The sequence below is a fragment of the Podarcis erhardii genome, assembly GCF_964252035.2.
Source record: "Podarcis erhardii genome assembly, chromosome: 2".
Classification (NCBI taxonomy): Eukaryota; Metazoa; Chordata; class Lepidosauria; order Squamata; family Lacertidae; genus Podarcis; species Podarcis erhardii.
Window position 1 is genome coordinate 118530887 of NC_138498.1, and position 26607 is coordinate 118557493.

Genomic DNA, 26607 nt, shown 5'->3' on the forward strand with positions numbered 1-26607 from the left:
GGCGGCTAACACCAATAAAATCACAGTAAAAAACGATGGGGGGGGGGGGACCCAATTTAAAATACAGGTTAAAATGCAATTTAAAATGCAGCCTCCTTTTAATAGTAGGCCATAGATCAAAACCATAAGGGGAGAGAAACATAAGGGTCAGACTGCGTCCAAACCAAAGGCCAGGCGAAACAGCTCTGTCTTGCAGGCCTTGCGGAAAGATGTCAAGTCCCGCAGGGCCCTGGTCTCTTGTGACAGAGCGTTCCACCAAGTTGGGGCCAGTACTGAAAAGGCCCTGGCTCTAGTTGAGACCAATCTAACCACCTTGCGACCTGGGACCTCCAAAATGCTGTCATTTGTGAACCTTAAGGTCCTCCGCGGGGCATACCAGGAGAGGCGGTCCCATAGGTATGTGAGTCCTAGGCCACATAGGACTTTAAAAGGATTAGGATTAGTCCTGAATACCAATCGCTGGAAATTGCAGGAGGGGAGTGGGCTCTTGCGGACAAATCCCGCTTGTGGGTGTTGTTGGCCACTGTGGGAACAGGAAACTGGACCAGATGGGCCACTGGACTGATCTTGCGGGCTCTTCCTACGATCTCAATATGGGGAAAATCAGGTAAGAAATCAAATCAACAACATTTAGGAGCATTGTATAGACTCTCCTGTTCTCCCAGGCACTTGATGGCTGAAAGAAACTGTTCCCTGAAATTATTAGCAGTGAGGATATCTGGCTCCTTATAAATGTTCTTGGCTCTAAAGGTAAAGGTAAAGGGACCCCTGACCATTAGGTCCAGCTGTAGCTGACTCCGGAGTGGCGGCGCTCATCTCGCTTTATTGGCCGAGGGAGCCAGCGCACAGCTTCCAGGTCATGTGGCCAGCATGACTAAGCCACTTCTGGCGAACCAGAGCAGCGCATGGAAACACCGTTCACCTTCCTGCCAGAGCGGTACCTCTTTATCTACTTGCACTTTGATGTGCTTTCGAACTGCTAGGTTGGCAGGAGCTGGCACCGAGCAACGGGAGCTCACCCCATCGCGGGGATTCGAACTGCCAACCTCATTGGCAAGCCCTAGGCTCTGTGGTTTAGACCACAGCGTCACCCGTGTCCCTTTTAGCTCTACTTAGTGCTTATTATATATTTTTATTTGTGGTGTTGTGCTGGCCTGGCCTTCTGGTAGTGGGGTGGGGGTTTTACAGGGTGGGAGGGAGAGGCACAGAACTGCAAACATTGTACTAGATAATATTTATTTTAACAAGTTTACACACTGCGACGCTTCAGATATCAACTTGTCTGAACTGCTTTCTTGGTGACTTATGCCAAGAAAAAAAGTTAAAAGCATAACTACAAATTAAAAACAGCTTTTTAAAAAAGTGACAGAGAACTATCAGGAACATTTAAAAAAAATGTAATGAAGGAAAAACGTGGGGGGGGGGCTTGTCCCCTGAAGCTGTATAGATTTCTTAATGGTCAGATGATGCGGTGGTACCACCACAAACAAGACCCTGTTCCTCACATCCAGGCTGTGACAGTACAGTGGTACTTATTTCGTTCTGGAGGTCCGTTCTTAACCTGAAACTGTTATTAACCTGATGTACTACTTTAGCTGATGTACTACTTTAGCTAATGGGGCCTTTCGCTGCCGCCGCCACGCGATTTCTGTTCTCATCCTGAAGCAAAGTTCTTAACCTGAGGTACTATTTCTGGGTTAGCAGAGTCTATAACCTGAAGCGTCTGTAACCCAAGGTACCACTGTACTTTTGAGCTGAAGTTCATTTGGAGCGCAAATACCACTGCTCTGGTGAAGAAGGCCCAGCAGAGAATTTATTTCCTCAGACTTTTAAAGAAGAACAATCTGAGTGAGAGACTGCTGGTGTCCTTCTACCGAGGCTCCATAGAGAGCATTCTCACATACTGTATTTGTGCCTGGTTCTCCAGCTGTACAGCTAGGAAGAGGAAGGTGCTCCAGAAGGTCATAACCACAGCCCAAAGGATTATTGGTCATCCCCTCCCATCTTTGGAAGAACTGTACGGTTCCCGTTGTCTTAGGAAAGCAAACAATATCCTGCAGGATGCATCTCACCCGGGACACAGTCTGTTTGTACTACTGCCTTCTGGCAGGAGATACAGAAACATCAAGTCAAGGACAAATAGACTGAAAAATAGTTTCTATCCAAGAGCTGTGGCCTTCTTAAATGCAGTAACTCGATAGTGTGACCTGGGAGTTTGATGGGTGTGGGTGTGGGTGTGGCTGGAATGTGGTTTGTTTGGTTGTTGTTGTTGTTTTGCTTTTGTTGTTTTTAAGGGATGGCATCCAATTTCGTTGCACTTGTGCAATGTTGCACTTGTGTAATGACAATAAAGAATCTATCTATCTATCTATCTATCTATTTGAGGTTCTTGTTGGAAGAAACATGACAATACATATATAAAGGCAGGTGTTTCACAGCGCCAAAAGCTCAATGGTAGAGCGTGTGGAGCGTGTAGGTCCAATAGTGTGTGAAGAAGTAGGTCCAATCCTCAGTATCTTCAGGCAGGGCTCAGAAAGACCCTTGCCTGAAACCTCCAGTGAACAGCTGACAGTCAGTGTAGGCAATACTGAGCTAGATAGGCCATAGGTGTGGATCAAAATAAAACAGCTTCCTGTGTTCTTATGTGGTTGAGCATCGGCCAAACTCAATCCTCAATGATCTCCCCAGGGAGGGCCTAGATGGACCCCTGCCTGGAAAACCTCTGTCAGACAGCACTGATGAGCTAAACGGGCCAAAGATCTGATTCTGTATGATACAACTTCTCATATTCCTCTTACGTTTGTATGATTCTGCTCATGTCCTCTGGAGGCTTCTATCAGTAAGGAGAGGTGATCTCCCTCAATACTTTTCCCACAGCTCAGACATTCCTCAAGATTCCCCCAACTAGCAATCTATGGAGTTGTGTAGGAGAAGCGAGCTCCAAAAGCAAACATTTTCCGCCCGCGTGAGCACTTCTACTGCTCCTGCCTCGTGTGGATAATCTGATGTCTACGAAGGTGGTCACTCCGGCCAAACTTCTTCCCACACTCCAGACATTTATACAATTTCCCCCTTGTGTGAACCGCTTGATGGAAAGCAAGGCCTGAGCTCGCGCCGCAACTTCCTCCGCACTCGTACAGTTTCTCGCCATCATTAACTATGTGACGGTTTACAAAATATGATTTGCAAGCTAGACTCTCGTCACACTCTGAGCAACTGTACAGTTCCTCTCCCGGGTGTAAGCTTTGGTGCAAAATCTGGGAGTCGTTCTGACTCAAGCTCTTTCCGCACATGAAGCACTTGCGCAGCTTTTCCAGCGGAAGGATTCTTTGATAGGAAGGAATATTTGCGTTCTGGCAGAAGCTTTCGCCAAAGTCTGCACACGGATACAGTTTCTCTCCAGCATGAATGCGTTGATGTGCAGTAAAAAGCCGGCTCCACCTAAATCTCTTTCCGCACTCCAAGCATTTGTACGGTTTCTCCCCCGTGTGAATTCTCTGATGTGCAATAAGGGACTTATCCCAGCTGAAGCTCTTTCCACACTCCAGGCATTGGTACGGCTTCTCCCCGGTGTGATTTCTCTGGTGACAAGTGAGACTTGCGCTCTGACGGAAGCTCCTTCCGCAGACGGCACATTTATACGGTTTCTCCTCCGCGTGGATTCTCTGATGGGAAGTAAGGGAGTCGCACCGGCTGAAGCTCTTGCCACACTCCAAGCATTTATACGGTTTCTCCCCTGTGTGGATTCTCTGATGAGAAGTAAGGCTTGCACTGTGGCTGAACCGTTTCCCACAAACTGAGCAGGCATACGGTTTCTCTCCGGTGTGAATTCTCTGATGTGAAGCAAGGTTGTCGTGCCTGTTGAAGCTCTTTCCGCATTGTGGGCACTTGTAAGGCTTTTCTCCCGTGTGAGTTCTCTGGTGCAGATGAAATGCTGACTGGCAACTGAAGGCTTTTCCACACTCGGCACACCTGATCCTTTTCTTTCCTCTGCACGTTGTGTGTTGTTTTGGGGCGTCACCATACTGACAAGCGGCAGATTTCTCCCCCTGTGTCTGAGTTTGTTTCTCCTCCTGCTTCTTTGCTCCATCTCGAGCCTCCAAGTTCTCCCCACCGTACTGACCCGTGGCTGTTTCCAACGACACGTCCAACTCTGCTCCCTCATTCTCACTCTCCCAGACGTAACCTGCTGGAATATAAGGAGAAAACTGGATAAACCCTCTGATCGAGGGAAAAGCAGAACTGATTGTTGTAGGAGGACAATGTGAAGATAGAAATTTAACTACGAATGATTGTCAGAGAAGTTGAGGGAGGTCCAATAAGTTAAAATATGTGATGTGGAATTTTGTATGATTGGAGATTTTATGGAAAAGTTTAATAAAATTTATATTGTCATATGCCAAAAAATAAATAAATATATGATTGTTGTAGGAGGACAAGTCTATCAGCTTCCCAGGATGAAGGTTAGGCTCTGCCTCCGTGGACTGTGAAGGCAACCCTCTGTCTCCACTGTTGGAAGGTGTGATGGCCTGGGACTCAGGCTCGGACTCGGAACCAGAGGAGTCTCAGTCTGCACCAGATCCTTTGCCTCAGGCGGCATCTGAACCTAGTATGGGGCCTGATTCTGAAGAGCCCCAGTCTGCACAGGCTCCCTTGCAACAAGCACCAGCTGGGCCGAGTCAGGGGCCTGAGCCTGCCCTGGCTCCAGATGCGGGGATTACCTCGTTGCCTTCAGCTGGGCCATCACCTACAGCTACTCCACTACCAGTTGGGTCAGGAGAGGCTGAGGCAGCCTCTGGGTCTGGTAACCCACCAACATCTCCCGAGCTGCAGAGACTGAGGTCTGAGAAAGGAGAGACCTGAGTGCTCGCAGGAGGAGTGCTCGCCTTCTGGTGAGACAGGGAGGTGAGCCACCGGGGGATCAGGACCGGCTGTTACCCCGCCCCAGGTTGCGGGAGCAACATTGCTGTTTGCTAGAACCTGCCCGAGACCCTGTGCCTGACCTTCCCTGGTTTCCTGCCTCGTGTCCTGCCTTGGCCCTGTCGGACTGACTCCTTATGGAACCCTTGGATTCGGGACCGGACCTGGACCGCGTTGCTCGGGTTACCCCCGGGCCCAGCACAGAAGGCTCTGAACATCAGTTCTGGAAATGGCAGAAGGGGAGAGGACACTTGTGTTCAGTTTCTGCTTATGGGCTTCCACTGGGCCATCTGGCTGGCTACTGTAAGAACAGGAGGCTGAACTCATAGAATATTAGAGCTGGAAGGGACCCACAGGTCATCTAGTCCAACCCCCCTCAATACAGGAATCTCAGCTAAAGCATCCCCTGGCCTGATCCAAGAAGGCTATTCAGGGAATACCAGGGTATGAAAAGACAATTGTACAGTGGTCTCGGATTATAGTGATGTATGGAAGTGAGAGCTGGACCATAAAGAAGGCTGATTGCCAAAGAATTGATGCTTTTGAATTCTGGTGCTGGAGGAGACTCTTGAGAGTCCCATGGACTGCAAGAAGATCGAACCTCTCAATTCTGAAGGAAATCAGCCCTGAGTGCTCACTGGAAGGACAGATCGTGAAGCTGAGGCTCCAATATTTGGCCACCTCATGAGAAGAGAAGACTCCCTGGAAAAGACCCTGATGTTGGGAAAGATGGAGGGCACAAGGAGAAGGGGACGACAGAGGACGAGATGGTTGGACAGTGTTCTCGAAGCTACCAGCATGAGTTTGACCAAATTCGGGAGTCAGTGGAAGACAGGAGTGCCTGGCGTGCTTTGGTCCAGGGGGTCACGAAGAGTCAGACACGACTAAACAACTAACCTGAAGTAGCACTTTAGCTAATGGGGCTGCCTGCTGCCACCATGCGATTTCTGTTCTCATCCTCAAGCAAAGTTCTTAACCCGAGGTACTATTTCTGGGTTAGTGGAGTCTGTAACCTGAAGCGTCTGTAACCTGAAGCATCTGTAACCCGAGGTACCACTGTAATCTCTTATCCCTCTGAGGGGTCTTCCAAAGAGAAAGTAGGGAGGGTAGCAGCTAGGGGGTCGGCTGCCTGTTTTCATCTCTGTATGAATCACTTAAGAAAAATGCCTTATATTGAGTCACACACCACTGACCCATTTTGCTCTGCATTGTTTACATTGGAGATGCCAGCGATTAAACCTGCGACCTTCTGCAATCAAAGCAGAAGCTCTGTTGCTCTAATACTAAGCCACAACCCCTCTCCAAAGGACCAGGAGTTCAGGATGTTGCCTCTTACCAACCGCCACAGAACGAGCCGACAGCAAATCACTCACCGCTCAAAGAGATAAGAGAACCAATTTAAACCAGCTGTACTCAGCTTCTCTGAAGGAATAACCCAAACATCATGAACCTTCTTTTATCCAGAGAAGCTTCCAGAACCCTCCTGAATTAATTAGAAGAGGAAAGATCTCTACACATCAGATCAACACTTTCTGCACTAAGAAATGCAAACTGACACCATCCACCAGAGGAGCCCTGTTACACAAGCAGAAGTCCACGCACAGGGCTTCATCTTATGAGTCTTGTGAGATGAATACTGCCCAACATTACAAAGCATACAGAAGAACAAGCCTTGCTCGTGCAGAACTGGCATGGCTTCTGTAAGGGCCAGACATGTCTCATAGAGATGGATGTTACTTGTTGGGCACTGCTGAGGGGAGTTCATACTTTCAGCATCTCTAAATAAAGGCCAAAGGGATACTTACCTAAGGTGGTCACCATCCCAAGAATCTCCAGCATCACCTCCCTGTACAGAGCCCTCTGTCTGGGCTGCATCAGGGCCCATTCCTCCTCAGTGAAATAGAGGGCCACCTCCTCAAAAGTCACTGGTCCCTGGGGGGAAAAAAAGAAATGTCCTTCCCGCATCAATATTCACAGACAGGGTGTGAAAAGTGCTTCTTCCTCACTTATGATTTGAAGGGATTTTTGGACACTGGCTTGGAAACTTCAGCTGAAGGGCAGTCTAAAAATACAAATCAATAATATTTTTAAGACTGCAAACTTGAGGGGGAAAGCCTTATTGTTTTCATTGATCTGTAAGCTGCTCAGAGATCCTTTTTCGGCTGAAGAGCAGGATAAATATATACAGTCGTACCTTGGAGGTCAAAGGGAATCCATTCCGGAAGTCTGTTTGACTTCCAAAATGTTCGGAAACCAAAGCATGGCTTCTGATTGGCTGCAAGAAGCTCCGAAACGTTCGACTTCCGAAACATTCGACAACCGAGGTGCAATGGGCTGTCGGCAAAGTCAAAGAAGAAATTTGGGGGTGGGGAAATGCAGCGGAAGCCGTTCGACTTCTGAGGTGCGTTCGAAAACGGAAGCATTCACTTCTGGGTTTTTGGCATTCGAAAAACGAAATGTTTGGCTTCTGAGATGCTTGAAAACCGAGGTACCACTTTATATATATCAATAAATATATATATATATCAATAAAGAGTATCCCTCCTACCTGAGGTGACTCCACAGCCTCCATCCCAATGCAAAGGGGAGAAGGTCTGGAAAACATTTCAGATGCCATTTCACTACCTATGAAGGAAGATAAAAAGGGTCCAACTATTTGCAACTTTCACCTCAAAGGGGGTATAAGGAGAGTTGGGGGAAATGGTTCAGAAATAAGCGACGGAAATGATCGAGGGGGTTGGAGAAACTCCCTTATGAGGAAAGGTTACAACATTTGTGACTTTTATTATTTACGAAAAAAGGATAAGTTTGTGTGGAAGGGAGGCAGAGACACATACAAAAGAGGTATATAAAATTTTGCAGGGTGTGCATATTTAAAGTAGGATTTTATTTTATTTTTATTTATTTACTTACTAAATTTGTATACCACCCATATACCCACAGGTCTCAGAGCGGTTCACAGGATAAAATTACAATATAAAACCACAAAATACACAATCAAAATAAAAACAACCCAATAGCCGCTGCCACCCAACACTTTTTAAAAGGGCATCGGATAACAATCAACCAAAGGCCCAGTTAAAGAGGAACGTTTTTGCCTGAACTCAAACTCATCCAGTTGAAGTTGAAGGTTGGAAGATTCAGGGCAAGACAAAAGGAAGGCCTTGTTCACACAGCACATTATTAAATGATGGAACTCTCTTCCACAAGAGGCAGTGACAAACTTGGAAGGCGTTAAAATACGACTGGGCAGATTCATAGAGGAGACGGCTATCAATGGCCGCTTGCCACAACAGCTACCATACATTCCACCTCCACTGCAGTGATGCTTCTTGGTCCAACTTGCTGGGAACTCCTTCTCTCAATTCCGCCTTCCATTGGCTGGCTTCTTGAGCACGCAAAATTGATTAGGATTGCCAACGTTGTTGTCTTTTTCCCCTGGCCTTGCTCCTGTGCAGTTTAACATTCACCACCAGGTACCTGGCAATGTGGCATGAGAGCCTCCTGTTGCAGGAATTTATGTATAGATTATGTATAGATTTTTTGGGGGGGTTGCCCCTCCAGCAGATATCATGCGCATGCAACCCACTACCAAAATCAGCACAATCACTTTTGTGACTTTCGTGATTTGTCCCCACAAAACACTTCATCACAGTTTCTTCCTATCTATTCAAAGGGCCTCTGCTGCACGATACCAAATTCACTGATAAATGTATCTATGTACTGGCTCACTGGGAAAACTTCAGAAATTCATATAGACATGTGAGCTCAGCTACTCAGCAGCCCCTCTGCCTGAGTGATAATCCCTGGCATCCTGATACCTGAGTGCCAGACAGGTAAAAAGTAAAGGGGACCCGAGACCATTAAGTCCAGTTGTGATCGACTCTGGGGTTGCGGTGCTCATCTCGCTTTATTGGCCAAGGGAGCCAGCGTACAGCTTCCGGGTCATGTGGCCAGCATGACTAAGCTGCTTCTGGCAAACCAGAGCAGCGCACGGAAACACCGTTTACCTTCCCGCCGGAGTGGTGCCTATTTATCTACTTGCACTTTGATGTGCTTTCGAACTGCTAGGTGGGCAGGAGCAGGGACCAAGCAACGGGAGCTCACCCCGTTGTGGGGATTCGAACCACCGACCTTCCTAGACTCTGTGGCTTAACCCACAGCACCACCCACGTCCCTTGCCAGACAGGTAGCCATTCCAGAAAAAAACAAAGCCAGATAAAGATAAAAGGGTGTGATTAACTTGGCTGGGAAACAGGGAAATGTAAATATCTCTTTTGTGACACTTGATGGGTGTTTGGTGGAGGGCAAGGAGAACCATGGGGCAGGGTCCAGGATGCTCAGATTACTGCCACCAGACCTCCCCTTTCATGATGTAACCATGATGTATGAGTGATGTAGTTTTGGGAGGGTGTAACATGGGGGTTAGCAGCTAATAAAAGTTTGGGTTCTCTTTTGTCCGGGGCTTCTATCTTGTTCCACCTTGTGGCAGGTGGGAATCCTGTTGCGACAGTCTTCAGTAAAGACCAAGCCTACCGGCTGCTGTTTTGCTCTGGTATTCCTAGCTGGTGTCCTTGTTTTTTTGTCTAAGGGAGCCCTCAGATTTCTCCGGTAACACTCCCCACCCCGGCCCCCTTTCCATTTGTGGGAAAGCTTCGTTTATGCCTTTCAGGGGTCTTTTGAAGGCACAAGAGCAAAGAGAGAGATGTGGAGCAGTGGGGGAAAGTGGCAACCTTAATTTACGCAGCACAAGGAAATGATTGCAGGCTACTAGTGAATAAGGTCCCCAACACAGGAAATGAGAAGCAGTTGTAGGTTGGGGGGAGATAATGGATGGATGCTTACCTGTGGAGTGATTAACCTACCTGGATCTCTCAGTGCACTGAGAGCATCTCTTCAATGAGCCTAATAATTCGGTTAGGGGAAGAGAAGGAGGGAGTCCTGCTTTTCCCAGCACGCGGAATTATTTGCCTTAATCTTGCATTTCCCTCCCTGCGGCCGCCTTCAGCATCTCTGCGAAAGCAAGAAGAAACTCACGTGGAACACTTTGCATTTTTCCCCCTTTCAGATCTGCGGAAGAGGAAAGGGGCACATTCCCTCTCCCTCTTCCCCCCTCCCCAAATCTCCTCCTCTTTGCAATCTTCTGCTCTAGGAATGTGGGCTCAGACGCTGTTGCTGCTGTTAACCATTGAAGACCAAACAGGGAGGGAGCTGCCTCTTTTTGGCATCCTTGAGAGAGAGAGAAAGGGAGAGAGAGAGCAGGAAAGGCGAGTGATTTCAGGTGCGTGTAAAATAGCTGAATGCCTCTCCATGAAAGGAGCAGTAGCTCCTTGCTTACAGAAAGCTAGCTTGCCAGGGAACAGGGGAAAACAAAACCTTTCTCCCCTGGTCCCTGGAATTTAAATTTGTGGCAACTGTTAAAAGGGCAAATCCCATGCTAGGGGTTACTAGGAACCTAAGAATAACTCTTATTATTAACTCTTATTAAGAATAACAGCAGTCACGAAATTAAAAGACGCCTGCTTCTTGGGAGAAAGGCGATGGCAAACCTAGACAGCATCTTAAAAAGCAGAGACATCACCTTGCCAACAAAGGTCCGTATAGTTAAAGCCATGGTTTTCCCAGCAGTGATGTATGGAAGTGGGAGCTGGACCATAAAGAAGGCTGATTGCCAAAGAATTGGTGCTTTTTAATTATGGTAACGGAGGAGACTCTTGAGAGTCCCGTGGACTGCAAGAAGATCAAACGTATCCATTCTGAAGGAAATCAGCCCTGAGCGCTCACTGGAAGGACAGATCCTGAAGCTGAGGCTCCAATACTTTGGCCACCTCATGAGAAGAGAAGACTCCCTGGAAAAGACCCTGATGTTGGGAAAGATGGAGGGCAGAAGGAGAAGGGGACGTCAGAGGACGAGATGGTTGGACAGTGTTCTCGAAACTACCAGCATGAGTTTGACCAAACTGCGGGAGGCAGTGGAAGACAGGAGTGCCTGGGGTGCTCTGGTCCATGGGGTCACGAAGAGTTGGACACGACTAAACGACTAAACAACAACAACAGGAATAACTTTACAGTCCATGAGGCAGACTGAGGCAGCCACTTCAGACAGTGGAAGCAAATACTAATAATAGTACTAATCATTTATTTATTGTACCCCATCCATCTGACTGGGTTGTCCCAGCCATTCTGCACCTGGCTGATCCAACAGGGTCATTCTTAGGTTCTTAATAACCCCTAGCATAGGATTTGCCCTCTTGCCACAAATTCCAGGGGGAAAGGTTCTGTCCTCATCTGTTCCCTGACATGCTGGCTTTCTATAAGCCAGGATTTGCTGCTCCTTTCATGGAGAAGCATTCAGCTATCTCCCACAGGCTCCCTAAGTCTGCTCCTCTCCCAAGCAACCTGAGATTTCTTTGCCTTATCTGCCTGTGCTCCGCCCTCTTCATCCCTTTACAGATTCTGAGAGATCAAGGGGGAGGGGAGCTGGTCAGAGCAGGAGGGGGAGACCCCCTAACTTAGTCACCAGCCTGACTCATCTCTGCCTCCTCTCTGCCACAAAATACTTTTAACACCATACAGCTTCCTTCACCCATTAATACCTTGGTTCATGAGGGTCACTTTTCCTCAGTTACCCACTCTCTAAGCCAGGGGTCCTTAAACTTTTTAAACATTGGGCCGGTGCGCTGTCCCTCAGACACTGTTGTGGGCCGGACTATATTTTTTTGGGGGGGAAATAATGAACGAATTCCTATGCACATTGCGTGTTATAGCTAATGGCTTGCAGTTCAAACAATGTGGATTAAAGGCAAAGGAGGAATTGGCTAAATGATAGGGAAAGATGGAGTTTTCCCACTGGAGCTATAGAAAGTGGAAACTGTGCCTTTTAAACTTGCTCATAAAGGATCTAGAGTTAGGGGCAGAGATAGCCAAGTTCGACCAGGGAAAAGAGTCGGCGGAAGAGGACTGGAGGAAATTTAAAGACTATTTACAGAAATATTGCAAAATTAATGAATGTTAGAATGATGTTGGACTGAAATTAAGTGGTTACCAGCTGCAATGCAAAGGCTGAGTAATAAATTAAAATAATCCATATCAAGTTACAATAAGAATTTGCTGAATTATGATTTGATTTGGAAAACAAAAGGGGGAGGTGAGAGGAGGTTCGAGACATAAGGTAATGGAAATAAGTGATTGGAATTATATTTGTTTTACTTTGTTTAAAATTGTGTGTTCTTGATTTCTTTGTATTTCCTTTTTTGTGTATTTTTGTGTGTTTTTTGTGGTATGTATGTTTGTATTAATTGGAAACTCTAATAAATATTTATATATATAAAAAAGAGAGATAGCCAAGTTTGCCTGTGACACAGGAACTTGCCAAGCTGAGTGAATGCGCTGCAAAATAAGACAGCAAATGCAATTCAGTTTCCATGAGCGTCAAGTGATGTCTGTCTCTGCTGAAAAGGCTCGATTTCCCTCGGTGTCCCAGTGGGTCAAGGAGCCTTCCCTCCCCAGCTGCCGGGCCCCCCAGGAGCCCCAATACTTCGCCTATGAGAGCCTGGAAGATGCCGATGACTCTCTCCACAGACCTCTGCAGCTGCCCCTCGTCTGCCCGGCTCAGCTTGGCCTGCACTGTTGCTGCAGGAAGCCCTTCTCCACCCCACCCGGACCCCAGCCCGGCTCTTCCCACATAGGCGGCTGCGCCTAGGGATGCCCTCGCTGCCTTGCTCGGTCTGCACTCTGCACGCACTCAGAGGCTCCTGAGCAGCGGCGACACCCACATAGGCGTCCCGGAGGCAGCAGCGGCTCCTCCTCCTGCCCCGCGAAGGGGCAGCTCGGGGCCGGGCGAGACGGGGGGGAAGCCATACAATATTTAAAATGAATAATGATTTTAATCGACATAAACTTACAGTGGTACCTCGGGTTACAGACGCTTCAGGTTACAGACTCTTCGGGTTACAGACTCTGCTAACCAGAAATAGTACCTCGGGTTAAGAACTTTGCTTCAGGGTGAGAACAGAAACCGCGCGGTGGCAGCGGGAGGCCCCATTAGCTAAAGTGGTGCTTCAGGTTAAGAACAGTTTCAGGTTAAGAACGGACTTCTGGAACGAATTAAGTTCTTAACCCGAGGTACCACTCTATAAATATTTCAGTGGGAAGTATGGGCCTGCTAATTTATGTTGGTCAGGAGAGAATCAGCTAAATAATCATGGGCGGGCGTTTTTCTCTCCCCCACCCCACCCCCCAAAAACTGCCAAACGTGGGAGCAGTGGGAATGGCAGTGAAAGGGCAAGCCTGGAAAGTGAGAGGAAGATAAGGGAGAGGGGCTTAGGAAGGGAGAAAGCAGAGTGGGGTGTTTGTGTGTCAAATTCAGGAGGTAGCAGCACTTTTCCAAAGGTTTCTCTGCTTTGGAACTTGCAGGGGCTGGAAATAGACAGTTCCACCCCACCCCGGCTTCTCCTGCCACCCCAGAGATTAAAATGGTAGTGCTGGGTGACAGCCGCCCGCTCTTGCCAACCTGCAGCCCTTCAGGGATCTCTCCCCGGAGAGAGCCAACCCCTTCCAGAAGAAGTTAAAACTTGCAAAGGCTACCAAGGCATGGAGCTGAATTCTCCTCACACACACCTGCACCCCCACCATAAAAAAAAGGACAGGGGGAACTTGCAAAAAGGGCTGCCTCACATGAGTAGACTGGCGCCGGTGCGCAGAGAAAGAGGCGCTGAGCTTTTCTTGACAACATTCCGAACTCCTCCAACCGTGGCAGGTTGCAAAGGCGAGACGTGCATGCTGGGTGGGTGGGGTATGCGCGGGGGCTTGCAAGATGGGAAGGAGAGTGGTGGGGAAGCAGGAGACCTGGAGGGGCGGCGACTGAGCCACGAGGGACCCCAGCAGCGGTGCTGCCTTCCACCTGAACCGCCTGCGCACAACACCTGCTGGCCGCCGCCATATCCTGCTCCGTCTCCACGTCTGGCCTGGGACCCCCACAGCACCAGAAGCCCGACAGCCAGCAGCAGCAGCAGCGAGAACTGAATTTAGGACCTTGGCGGGCCTGATCCAGCCTGTGGGCCGTAAGAAAATATAAAGAATTCCTAAGAAAATATAAAGAACTGAGACTAGAAAAAGAGGAAGACAAAATAGGAGAGGCAGCAGGGGGTGCTGAGGAAGAGATAGAGGAGGTAACAGAAGGGTCAAGAAGTGAAGAAGAAGAACAGGAGGAAGAAGAATTAGCTGAAACATAAGAAAAGAAGTAATATAGGTAGGTTCAATCACCATGGCATTAAAGATTTGGAGTTGGAACATTAATGGGATAAACGAGAGGAAAAAAAGGAACAAAATCCAACAAATCTTGAAAAAAGAAAGTCTAGACATTATTTGTTTACAGGAGACCCATATAGCAAGAAGACATAAAAGAATTCTGATAAATAAAACACTGGGAAATGAGTTCATATCATCTGATAAAGTCAAAAAAAGAGGTGTGGTTATTTATGTTAAAAAACAAATTGAGGCCCAGCAAATCTTTAAAGATGAAAACGGAAGGATTATGATGGTACAAATTAAATGGCAGGGACAAAACTTAATTATAGTAGGACTATACGCTCCAAACGATAATAAATCCGAGTTTTATAAAACCTTGGAAGAAAAGCTAGCGGAATATGTAGATCAAAAAATGATTATACTCGGGGATATGAATGGGGTGGTCTCACTAGAAATGGACAGACTCAGAGATGGGGGGGGTAAGGAAGGGAAGCTGCCCAGAACCTTTTTCTCATTGGTTAAAAACTGTAATCTAATAGATGCCTGGAGACTTAGACATCCGCTGGCAAAGCAATTTACGTACCACTCTGAGCCTAACCAATCACTGTCCCGAATAGATCAGATCTGGGTCTCGAACGAATTAACACCAAGAATTATACGAGTAGAGATTCAGGCCAAAACAATATCTGATCACAACCCAATAAAGATGGAACTGAAAGGTCTGGAAGAAGGTACTTTTAGATGGAGATTGAAGGATTATCTCTTAGATGACCAAGATATAGTTGAAAAAGCGCAGAAAAGGATGAAAGAATTCTTTAAGGATAATATGAATAAAGGCACCAAAACTAAGGTGGTGTGGGACGCGGGTAAGGCAGTGATGCGGGGCTTTTTTATTCAGCAGAATGCCATTAAAAATAAAGGAAGAGATAAAGGGAAAAAGGATATTCTGAGACAGATAACGGACCTGGAGGGGAAATTAGTTAAAAAACCTAACAATAAGAGAATAAAAGAAAATATTAAAGTACTGCAAGCCCAGTACGCAACAATAATAAATAGGGAAGTAGAATGGAACATAAAAAAACTAAGACAAAGAACGTTTGAGTTTGCGAATAAGTCAGGGAAGCTTTTGGCATGGCAAACCAAGAAAAGAAAGGAACAAAGCACAATAAATAAAATTGTAGCGAACGGAGAAGAAATAACTAACCCCAAGGAAATAAGGAAAGGTTTTCTGGATTATTATAGAGGATTATACAAAAATAGAGAGAGATTTAACCAGAGAAAAATAGAAAGATTCTTGAAAGATAAACAGGTTCAGAAGATTCCAATAGAGAAAAAAGAGCAATTAAACACCCCAATAGAGACAGAAGAAATAAAATCAGCAATTAAAGATTTAAAAAGAGGGAAAGCTCCGGGCCCAGATGGCTTCACGGCAAGTTACTATAAAGAAATGGAAAATACTGTACTGGCACCACTGAGAGAAGTAATGAATAATATTTTGAAAGAAAAAGAAATACCAGATACTTGGAAGGATGCCTTCATTACTTTAATCCCAAAACAAGACTCAGATCTGTCGCAAGTTAAGAACTACAGGCCGATCTCGCTGTTAAACGTCGATTATAAAATTTTCGCAGGAATATTGGCAAGTAGAGTTAAAAACATATGGCTAGAATATATCCATGGAGACCAGGCGGGCTTTCTGCCTGGCAGGCAAATGAGAGATAATATTAGAAATATAATAAATTCCATAGAATACTTGTCTGCCAGGTATGATAAGCAAGCCATAATGATGTTCGTGGATGCAGAGAAAGCATTCGATAATATAGTTTGGGACTTTTTACTAAAACAGCTAGAATATATGGAGGTTGGTATGAACTTCTTCAACGGAATAAAGGCAATCTATACGGAGCAAAAGGCCAAATTAATTATAAACAACGTGGTGTCAGAAGAAATAACGGTAGAGAAGGGTACAAGACAAGGCTGCCCACTCTCCCCGTTGCTATTTATAATAGTACTGGAAGTACTCCTGAACTCAATAAGACAAAATAAGAAAATAAAAGGGATTAGAATCGGTGAAAATGAATATAAAGTTAAAGCATTCGCAGACGATTTAGTAATAACAACAGAAGACCCGCTGAACTCAATAAAAGAGATACTGGAAGAACTGGAACAATTTGGTAAGGTGGCTGGTTTTAAGTTAAACAAAAGGAAGACTAAAATAATGGTGAAGAATTTAGATTCGAAGGCAATCGAGGAATTACAACAACAAACAGAAATAGAAGTGGCCAAAAAGGTAAAATATCTAGGAATATGGATAACCCCGAAAAATATAGACCTATTTAAGAATAACTATGAGCAGGTATGGAAAGAGATAAAAAAGGACTTGGAGAGGTGGGGGAAGCTGAGATTGTCATTCTGGGGTAGGATAGCTTTAATTAAGATGAACGTTCTCCCGAGAATGTTATTTCTGTTCCAGAACTTACCGATAATCAAGGGCACTAAGATATTCAAAGAGTGGCAAAGAGGAATCTCAAAATATGTCTGGCAGGGCAAAAAACCAAGGATTAAGTTTAAATTGTTAACAGAAGCTAAAGAAAGAGGGGGATTCGCTCTGCCAGATCTGAAGTTATACTATGAGGCAGCGTGCCTCTGCTGCGTGAAAACATGGATAAAATTGGAAAATAAGGAACTATTAGACCTGGAGGGGTTCGACAATAGAGCAGGATGGCATGCGTACTTATGGCAGGGGAAGAGGAAGCACAAGGGTTTCGCAACACATATTTTTAAAGGCCCTCTATTGGAAGTTTGGGAGAGGAATAGATTTTTACTAGAACCTAAAGTACCACACTGGCTATCCCCATTGGAAGTTATGAGCGTGAAAAAAGTAAACATGAGAGGTGATTGGATAACTTATGAACAATTGTTAACAAAAGTAGGGGGGACATGGAAATTGAAACCATATGACCAGGTTAAAGGAAAAGTCTATGATTGGTTACACTATTTCCAAATAAACGAAATGTTTAGACAAGACGTTAAAGAGAGAGGATACGCGGATAAAGAATCTAAATTCCAGACTGAAATAATAAACAATGATTACAAAATTCTTTCTAAAACGTATAATATGCTATTAGAGTATAACCTGATAGATGAGGAAGTGAAGTCTGTGATGATTCATTGGGCAAGGGACATCGGCCATAATATATATTATGAAGAATGGGAGAAACTCTGGAAAAAAAACCTTAAATTTACAGCTTGCATAACGTTAAAAGAGAACCTCATGAAGATGTTTTACCGTTGGTATATAACACCTTCAAAATTAGCAAAAATATATAAAACTTGTAATAAATGCTGGAAATGCAGGGAAAAAGAGGGATCCTTCTTCCATATGTGGTGGGACTGCAGAAAGGTCAAAGGCTTTTGGGAAAGTGTATATAATGAAATGAAAAGTATATTAAGATATAACTTTGGGAAAAAGCCGGAGGCTTTTCTGTTAGGCCTAGCAGGAAGTGATATAAAGAACAATGACAGTAAATTCTTCCAATATGCAACAACGGCTGCAAGGGTCTTATTGGCTCAAAATTGGAAACAACAGAACATACCGACGCTTGAGGAATGGAGAGCAAAACTACTAGAATACGCGGAGATGGACAGATTGACGGGGAAAATTAGATATTTAAAAGACCAAAGGTTCATTGAGGACTGGGGGAAATTTGTGGAATATCTGGAAAATATAAGTGAAGGTCAGATAACGCTGTTGGGTTTAAAAAAGCTCTGTGAAAAGGTTGGAATATTGTCTAAAGAGAAAAAGAAGGAAAGAGAAAATAATGTCAATATAAGCTAGGATTTGTGTGAATTTGTTAAATTAGGGTATGGATGATTTCAGGGGAAGCTGAAGGAAGTCTTACAGAAAGAAATCTGTGACAACAAGGTGTAAACTGTTTTATTTTCTTGTTTGTTATGATTTAAAAACAATAAAAATTATGCGAGCAGATCCAGCCTGTGGGCCGTAGTTTGAGGACCCCTGTCTTAACCTGACCATAAGCCCTCTCTCTTCTCAAATCCATCCCTATCTTCTCAAATCAAGCCCCATCTCTTCACCTGACCCGTAGCCCTCTCTCTCTCTCTCTCTCTCTCTCTCTCTCTCTCTCTCCCTCTTTTTATCCTCCCCTTTTTGTGACTTTGTAGCCAATTGGTGACAGGCTCCTTCACTCTGACAGAATTTCAGGGAGACTGCACCAGCAGACTCTGGCCTGGCTCTGCTGTCTGTCACACCTGTCCTTAAGTCGAGGGGTGTCTGGGTTCCTTGACAGTGTGTGGCCAGTTCCTAGTTGGAGCTCGGGAGGCTATCTAACCACCTAGGGTCTTTGTACTCATTTTAGCCAATGCATTTGAATGGAGAAGGGAGGGGAGCTTTGAGTTGAACAAATCCTTTAATTCCAGTATTTCTATTGTTCTACTGTCTCTTCCTAGAGGGTTTCCCAAAAAGGGACACGGGTGGCGCTGTGGTCTAAACCACAGAGCCTAAGGCTTGCTAATCAGAAGGCCGGTGGTTCAAATCCCCACGACAGGGTGAGCTCCCGTTGCTCGGTCCCTGCTCCTGCCAACCTCGCAGTTCAAAAGCACGTCAAAGTGCAAGTAGATAAATAGGTACCACTCCAGCGGGAAGGTAAACGGCGTTTCCGTGCGCTGCTCTGGTTCGCCAGAAGCGGCTTAGTCATGCTGGCCACATGACCCGGAAGCTGTACACCGGCTCCCTCGGCCAATAAAGCGAGATGAGCGCAGCAACTCCAGAGTTGGTCACGACTGGACCTAATGGTCAGGGGTCCCTTTACCTTAGCGAGTTTTCTGCTTATTTCCCATTGTTGTTGAAGGCATGCAGGTGGCGCCTGCCGGTGCTTCAGAAACTTCAGCTGCTGCAGAATTTGGCAGTCAAGTTGCTCACCGAAGGAAGACTTTGTGAGCATATTACACTGATCCTGGTCCAACCACACTGGACCAACCACATGTGCCTCCTCCATGTGTGGAAGGTGACAAAACAAAACTGGGACTTTTCTACAGTGGCTCCGTTTGTGGAAAGCACTCCACAGGGAGCTTTGGCTGGCACCTTCATTATGCGCCTTTAGGTCCCGAGCGAAAACATTCTTCTTCAACCAGGACTTTGGCTGAATAAAGGGCAGTAATAAATGAAATATACAAATGTCTGTAGTAATAAAAACCACATCTTTGTGGGGAGAAGCTCTCCTGCACAAAACTGCTGCGTTAAAAATAAAAATAAAAATTGCTACTGCATGTACAGAATGTGGGGAAGGAGAAGGAAGGGACCAGCAGCCTTTTGTGCGAGTGATTCCAAATCCTTGCATGACTTGCAGGCCACACAAATATTTTTTTTTAAAGTTGACTGCCCTTTGGGGCAAATCTGGTACATCACAAAACATGTATTTCACAAATTAGTTTTCCAAAATGGTGTGTTTCCAGGCTTAGAGCAGCACACATGATGTGGAAATTCATGAAGGAGTTCCTGACCAGAGATCCAAATAAAACCAAGTAACGGAATCAAAAAATATTTATTGTGCACACCGAGGATTTATTATCTGCTTCTCACAGAATTTTTTTTCCACGAACAAAAATATAGCTGGGACTGACCGCTGAGACCATATAACACCAGTCCTGAAAGACCTACATTGACTCCCACAATTCCAAGTGTTAGTGCTGACCTTTAAAGCCCTAAATGGCCTCGGCCCAGTATACCTGAAGGAGCGTCTCCACCTCCATTGGCCCTCCTCCAAGGGCCTTCTGGTGGTTCCCTCACTGCAAAAAGTGAGGATACAGGAAACCAGGCAGAGGGCCTTCTCGGTAGTGGCACCCATCCTATGAAACGTCCTCCCTTCAGATGTCAAGGAAATAATAAATTGATGTTTTATTGTGTTTTTAATATTCTGTTGGGAGCCACCCAGTGTGGCTGGGGAGGCTCAGCCAGATGAGTGGGGTATAAGTAATAAATTATTATTTTTTATTTTCACTACTACTACTACTACTACTACTATAGGATTCTGCGGCAGTAACCAGTCAGCTTCTAACATGTTAAGGCATGAGAAATAGTATTTTCTTGTTACTGACTTTTGCCTATACATTCCATCTATCTGTACATAACTGTATCTACAAAAGCCTACAAGCTGTATATGTTTATTGTTTGAACCATTATGGTCATATGAAATATATACATAAATATGGCATGAAAATACAGTATCAGTCTATATTACACACACACACACACAAATAAGTTTTTAGAAGTCATTCCCAATTAAATCTTTACAGTCCACCATGTTCTCCTCAATGAACATTCTCAACTTTTGGGCAGCAACTTTGTCACGGATTTCTCAAACGACACAACAAATATGTGACTTTCAGTTGATCATCCGCATCAGGTATCTTACATAACAAATCAAGGATAAACTTGGTTCAGAATAGAGAGAGCATATTGGTAGAGATCTACTGCTTAGTTACGTCATACACAAAGATGCTGTTTTGCAAGAATTTTTTATAGCATCACTCTAAATATTCTGAGCTCATAGTCTGAAGATGAAAATCAGAAATGCTTACGGAAAAGAACAGATTGGTAAATCTTTTGAGAAAATTCTCAAGTTCGTGTCTTATTTTAATTAAATACCAATGTGGGGCAGTGTTCAAAATTAGCCAGGCGCCAGACACAGTTTGCACCTGGCTACTGGCGACTTATCACTAGACAGATGGATATACATACTCCCAAAACTGTTTTACTGAGCCTGAACCTTTGCGACAGTAAAGTATTTGGTCCTTAAGCTGCTTCCTTGCTGTACTGGAAAAGCCCTCGTGCATGGATGAAGGTGAAGAATTGCACATCGTCAAAGAGTGAGCTACTAACTCCCTATTAGGAAACACTGGTCTGCGAGCGCTCCAATTGGAGAACAGCTTTTACCACTGTAACGGAAGCTCTTTCCACACGTCAGCTTTCATAGGGTTAGTCTCCTGAATGAGTTATCCGGTGTCGAGAAAGGTGATTACTGCGGCGGTAGCTCTTTCCACACTGCAAACATTTATATGGTTTGTCCCCTGTGTGAATTCTCCTATGTGCATGAAGGGAGCTAGAGTCACTGACACTTTTTCTACATTCCAAGCATTTATACGGTTTGCCCCCCGTATGAGTTCTTTGATGCAAAGTAAGGAGGCTACCGTGACCAAACCTCTTTCCACACTCCAGGCGTTCATGCGGTTTGTTCCCTGTCTGATGTCATTTAAGGTGAGAATTGCACTTGAAGCTTTCTCCACACTCAATGCACTTATATGGCTTCTCCCCTGTGTGAATTCTATGGTGCATGTTAAGGGACCTGCTGTGACTGAAGCTCTTTCCACACCCCATGCATTTATAAAGTTTCTCCCCTGTGAGTTCTTTGATGTTTAGTAAAGGTACTATAGTCACTGAAGCTCTTTCCACACTCCATGCATTTATAAGGTTTTTCACCTGTATGAAGTCGTCGATGCACATTAAGGGAGGCACTCTGATTGAAGCTCTTTCCACACTCCATGCATGTATATGGTTTTTCGCCTGTGTGAGTTCTTTGATGTTTAGTAAGGGTACTACTGTCAAAGAAACTCTTTCCACATTCCCAGCATTTATAAGGTTTCTCCCCTGTATGAGTTCTTTGATGCACATTAAGGTGGCTACTGTTTCTGAATCTCTTTCCACACTCCATGCATTCATAAGGCTTCTCCCCTGTATGCATTATCTGATGCATATTAAGTTGGCCACTGTTTCTGAATCTCTTTCCACACTCCATGCATTCATAAGGTTTCTCCCCTGTATGAGTTCTTTGATGCACATTAAGTTGGCTACTGGATTTGAAGCCCTTTCCACACTCCATGCATTCATAAGGTTTCTCCCCTGTATGAGTTCTTTGATGCACATTAAGTTGGCTACTGGATTTGAAGCCCTTTCCACACTCCATGCATTCATAAGGTTTCTCCCCTGTATGAGTTATCTGATGCACATTAAGTTGGCTACTGGATTTGAAGCCCTTTCCACACTCCATGCATTCATAAGGTTTCTCCCCTGTATGAGTTCTCTGATGCACATTAAGTTCGCTACTGTTTCTGAATCTCTTTCCACACTCCATGCATTCATAAGGTTTCTCCCCTGTATGAGTTCTTTGATGTCTAATAAGGATGCTTCTGGCACTGAAGCTCTTTCCATACTCCATGCATTCATAAGGTTTCTCCCCTGTATGAGTTCTTTGATGTCTAATAAGGATGCTTCTGGCACTGAAGCTCTTTCCATACTCCATGCATTCATAAGGTTTCTCCCCTGTATGAGTTCTTTGATGTCTAATAAGGATGCTTCTGGCACTGAAGCTCTTTCCACACTCCATGCATTCATAAGGTTTCTCCCCTGTATGAGTTCTTTGATGCACATTAAGTTGGCTACTGGATTTGAAGCCCTTTCCACACTCCATGCATTCATAAGGTTTCTCCCCTGTATGAGTTCTCTGATGCACATTAAGCTGGCCTCTGTCTCTGAAGCTCTTTCCACACTCCATGCATTCATAAGGTTTCTCCCCTGTATGAGTTCTCTGATGCACATTACGTTGGCTACTGAATTTGAAGCCCTTTCCACACTCCATGCATTCATAAGGTTTCTCCCCTGTATGAGTTCTTTGATGTCTAATAAGGATGCTTCTGGCACTGAAGCTCTTTCCACACTCCATGCATTCATAAGGTTTCTCCCCTGTATGACTTCTTTGATGCACATTAAGGTGGCCACTGTATCTGAAGCTCTTTCCACACTCCATGCATTCATAAGGTTTCTCCCCTGTATGAATTATCTGATGTACATTAAGTTGGCTACTGGATTTGAAGCCCTTTCCACACTCCATGCATTCATAAGGTTTCTCCCCTGTATGAGTTCTCTGATGCACATTAAGGTGGCTACTGCTTCTGAATCTCTTTCCACACTCCATGCATTCATAAGGTTTTTCACCTGAGTGTATTCTTTGATGCATAGTAAGGGCTGAGCGACTACAGAATCTCTTTCCGCACACAGTACATTCATGTTTTTTCTCCACCCTGTTAAGTTGATTTTCATCTTCTTGGGAAACACTGTGTTCATCCCTTGGCTTCACTGTTTCTCTCCCCTCTTGTTTGTTGGCTCCATCTTGAACCCCCAACTTCCTTTCCTTCTCTTGCTCCTCACCTCTTTCTGGCCAGACTTCTGATGGCTCCTCCTCATCCAGGACCCCCCAAACATCTCCTGATGGAATAAAAATTTTAAAATAAAGGTTGATACAGCTGTTTCCTTATCAAAACTCAAGGCCTGGCACTATGTTAAAGGCATTTTACATGAAAACAAATGGTGTGATACCTGGTTTTAATAAAATATCACCATTTAATCAAGGGTTATTTGTATCAGAAAAGTTCTGGTGAGCAGTCCTAAGATTAACCAAGCCATAAATAACACAATTTAAACCAGCAGGCAATAACATCAACAGAGCCTGCCTGTCTATGGGCCTGTATGAGGCGGCTGTCTCAGGTGTCACCCTCAAAGGGGCTCAGCTTTGCTGCTAGTCTCCCCGGCCTCCAGGGGCGAAGTGGGATGGGCAGCAAAGCTCTGTGAGTCCTCTCCCCTCCAGCCAAGTCCAGAAAAGGATCCTCCCCCAACAAGGGCAAGTCCACAAGAGGGCAGACATTCCACCACTCAGCTTTGTCAGGATCTGAAAAGGCTCTTTGCCAGTGAGTGGGGGGAGGCGTCTGCACCCCTTGGAGGTCTCGTGGGGTGAGGGGGGACCACCCCACCCAACTTGCAGGGGTACGCTCCTTATGGATTTTGAGCCCCCATTGTGGGCCAGACGTGAGGCCACCCCTGAGCATTGATAATACAGCACTGCAACTCAGAGAAGCTTGAAAAGCCTAGATCTGCAGAGCTTGTTGAAAAACCAAAATGAATAATAACAATAGTAGCATTTATTTTATTTATATCCCAAGCGTTTGGCTGGGTTTCCCAAGCCTCTCTGGGTGGCTTGCAGCATATATAAAAATGCAATCAAACCTCAAATATTAAGAAACAGAATATTCTATATATGCAACAAACAAACCAATACATCAATAGAAACCAATAACAATAACAAGATACTCAAGTATTCTACAAATTAGGATCCCCCACACAGAAGATTGTTAGTATGCTTTTTTTACCATTCTCCACGCTAGATTGCCACAATGCATTATACTTCAGGCTGCTTTAGAAGACCGTTCAGAAACTACAGAGTGCTGACCGGTGCAAGATGCTCTGAGCACATAAAACCTTTTCTGGGTTGCTGTCTTCAGTTCAAGGTGCTGATTTTGACTTATGTAGCTCAATGGCTGCTTCTCATGAATCCACCTAGAGCCTGCGCTCATCATCAGAGGTCCTTCTCACAGTGCCCTCTCCAACTGAGGTGCAAAGAGAGGCAATACGGAATGCGTCTTTCAGTGCTGGCTCCCCACCTAATGAATGCTCTCCCCCAGGGAGGCAACCCAGAAGCCATCACTGGCTAATTGTAGCAGAGAAGCAAGAATATTTATTCTCAGCCAGGCTTCTGGCCTTTAACTTGGGAGAAAAACAAACAAAAGGAAGGCACTCCGAGCCACTGAGGAACCCATACCTATTATAACTATTAATGAAGGCGAAAAGGATCCTTACCCTGAGAGGTCACCATCTCACGAACCTCCACCATGACGTCCTTGTACAGAGCTCTCCGTAGGGCCCAGTTGTCGTCAGCGAAATGCAAGGACACCTGTCAAAGCTCACTAATCCCTGGAAGGACAGAACAATTCCCTTCTTTATAGACACTCCAAGGCAAGGTGTGGAAACCATCTCCCCTCAGCTCCCCCTCCGATGATAGATGGGGCAACTGGAGATTTGACCTTTAGTGTTTATTTGTTTTTTAATAAGACGTGAAAATCTGGATAACTAAATTTAAGACTGGGTGAAATGGGTGTTTTCTCCCACCCCATACTCCCTCCTTCCTCCCCTTCCTCAGGTGTTTGAAGACCAAACATGCTGCCCAGCAGGCAAAATGGGAAGTGGAGAGGGATGGTTTTTTTCAATGATGGCTTTATGCATACTGGTTTCTAAATTGGTTTGTGGGTTTTAGTTGTGTTCTAGCTACCATTGGATCACTGCGCCACTTGAGAGACCTTTTGGATCAGGTGTTTAGAAATCTTGAACATAAGATAAAATTACTACAGCTGCAGATGGCCAGTTATATCCCCAGGGGCCCACCTTTTTTAATGATATATGTTTAGTTCATACATTTTGCAGAGGAAAAGTTTTTTCTCATGGTTTAATTTGCAGTGGACCTATGGCCTTCGATACAATAAAATGCTAAAGAGTCTTAACCGAGGAGGATCCTCTCCTGCCATAGAGCATGCAGCTCCTTCTGCACTCTGGGGCGCTACCTTTGAAGGTGACCCGGAAACTAGATCAAATCCAGAATGCAGCAGCTAGACTCGTAACTGGGAGCAGCAGCCAACTAAGACCTGAAAGACCTACATTAGCTCCCAGTATGTTTCCGAGCAAAATTCAAAGTGTTGGTGCTGACCTTTAAATCCCTAAATGGTCTCAGCATGTATACCTGAAGGAGCATCTCCGCCCCATCGCTCAGTCCTGACACTGAGGCCCAGCTCCAAGGGCATTCTGGCGGTTCCCTCCCTGCGAGAATTGAGGTTACAGGGAACTAGGCAGAGGGCCTTCTAGGTAGTGGCACCCGCCCTGTGGAAAGCCCTCCCATCAGATGTCAAGGAAATAAACAACTAAGAAGAAGGCCCTCGGACTTGGCCACTTGGCAACTTGGCCTCTCGCAGGGAGGGAACCACCAGAAAGCCCTTGGAGCTGGACCTCAGTGTCCGGGCAGAACGATGGGGGAGGAGACGCTCCTTCAGATATACTGGACCGAGGCCATTTAGGGCTTTAAAGGTCAGCACCAACACTTTGAATTGTGCTCGGAAACGTACTCGGAAACGTACTGGAAAGCCCTCCCATCAGATGTCAAGGAAATAAACAACTATCTGACTTTCATAAGACATCTGAAGACAGCCCTGTTGAGGAAAGCTTTTAATGTTTGATCTTTTATTCTGCTTTTAATTTTCTGTTGGGAGCCACCCAGTGGCTGGGGAAGCCCAGCTAAATGGGCGGGGTATGAATGAATATAATAATAATAATAATAATAATAATAATAATAATAATTGTTCCTCCTGCTCCTCCCTGGCTGGCAGGAGACTCTCCTGGCTCCCTGTTTACCCCCTGCCATTCCTCCCCCTTCCCTGCCCTGCGGCCTTTGCTGGGCGCTCCTTCTGCTTTCTCTGGACAGAGGAGCGGGAGAAAAGGCCGCAGGATGAGGCCAGAGGCCGGCGAAGGCCAGCGAGCAGCGTCGCTTC

The 26607-nt window shown here is 45.4% G+C and overlaps 2 protein-coding genes across 10 annotated transcripts in view; both read right to left on the minus strand.

Annotated features, from left to right (window-relative positions):
* Nucleotides 1–2384: 2384 nt before the first annotated feature.
* Nucleotides 2385–19576, minus strand: LOC309336966 (uncharacterized protein). 4 transcript variants are annotated; one of them, XM_081853516.1, is made up of 5 exons: nucleotides 18999–19576; nucleotides 9782–9933; nucleotides 7469–7541; nucleotides 6726–6852; nucleotides 2385–4189 (listed from the first exon to the last, which is right to left on the minus strand). In XM_081853516.1, exons 3-5 carry the CDS (start codon nucleotides 7535–7537, stop codon nucleotides 2976–2978), a joined length of 1410 nt encoding a protein of 469 aa, XP_081709642.1. In that variant the 5' UTR covers nucleotides 7538–7541; nucleotides 9782–9933; nucleotides 18999–19576; the 3' UTR covers nucleotides 2385–2975. The 4 variants fall into 4 exon arrangements, with proteins under 4 accessions (XP_081709642.1, XP_081709641.1, XP_081709643.1 ...); XM_081853515.1 differs by lacking the exon at nucleotides 18999–19576 and adding an exon at nucleotides 13597–13979; XM_081853517.1 differs by lacking the exon at nucleotides 18999–19576 and adding an exon at nucleotides 11517–11846.
* Nucleotides 19577–23290: 3714 nt separating this feature from the next.
* The window catches only part of LOC309336967 (uncharacterized protein), a 34261-nt gene continuing 30944 nt past the window's right edge, over nucleotides 23291–26607 (minus strand). For 4 of the 6 annotated variants that reach the window (XR_014154082.1, XR_014154083.1, XR_014154084.1 and 1 more), the window contains 2 exons: nucleotides 24872–24985; nucleotides 23291–23446 (listed from right to left, as the gene is read on the minus strand). The gene's annotated coding sequence lies outside the window, so the exon portion shown is untranslated. The other 2 variants (XR_014154086.1, XR_014154087.1) reach the window with 2 other exon arrangements.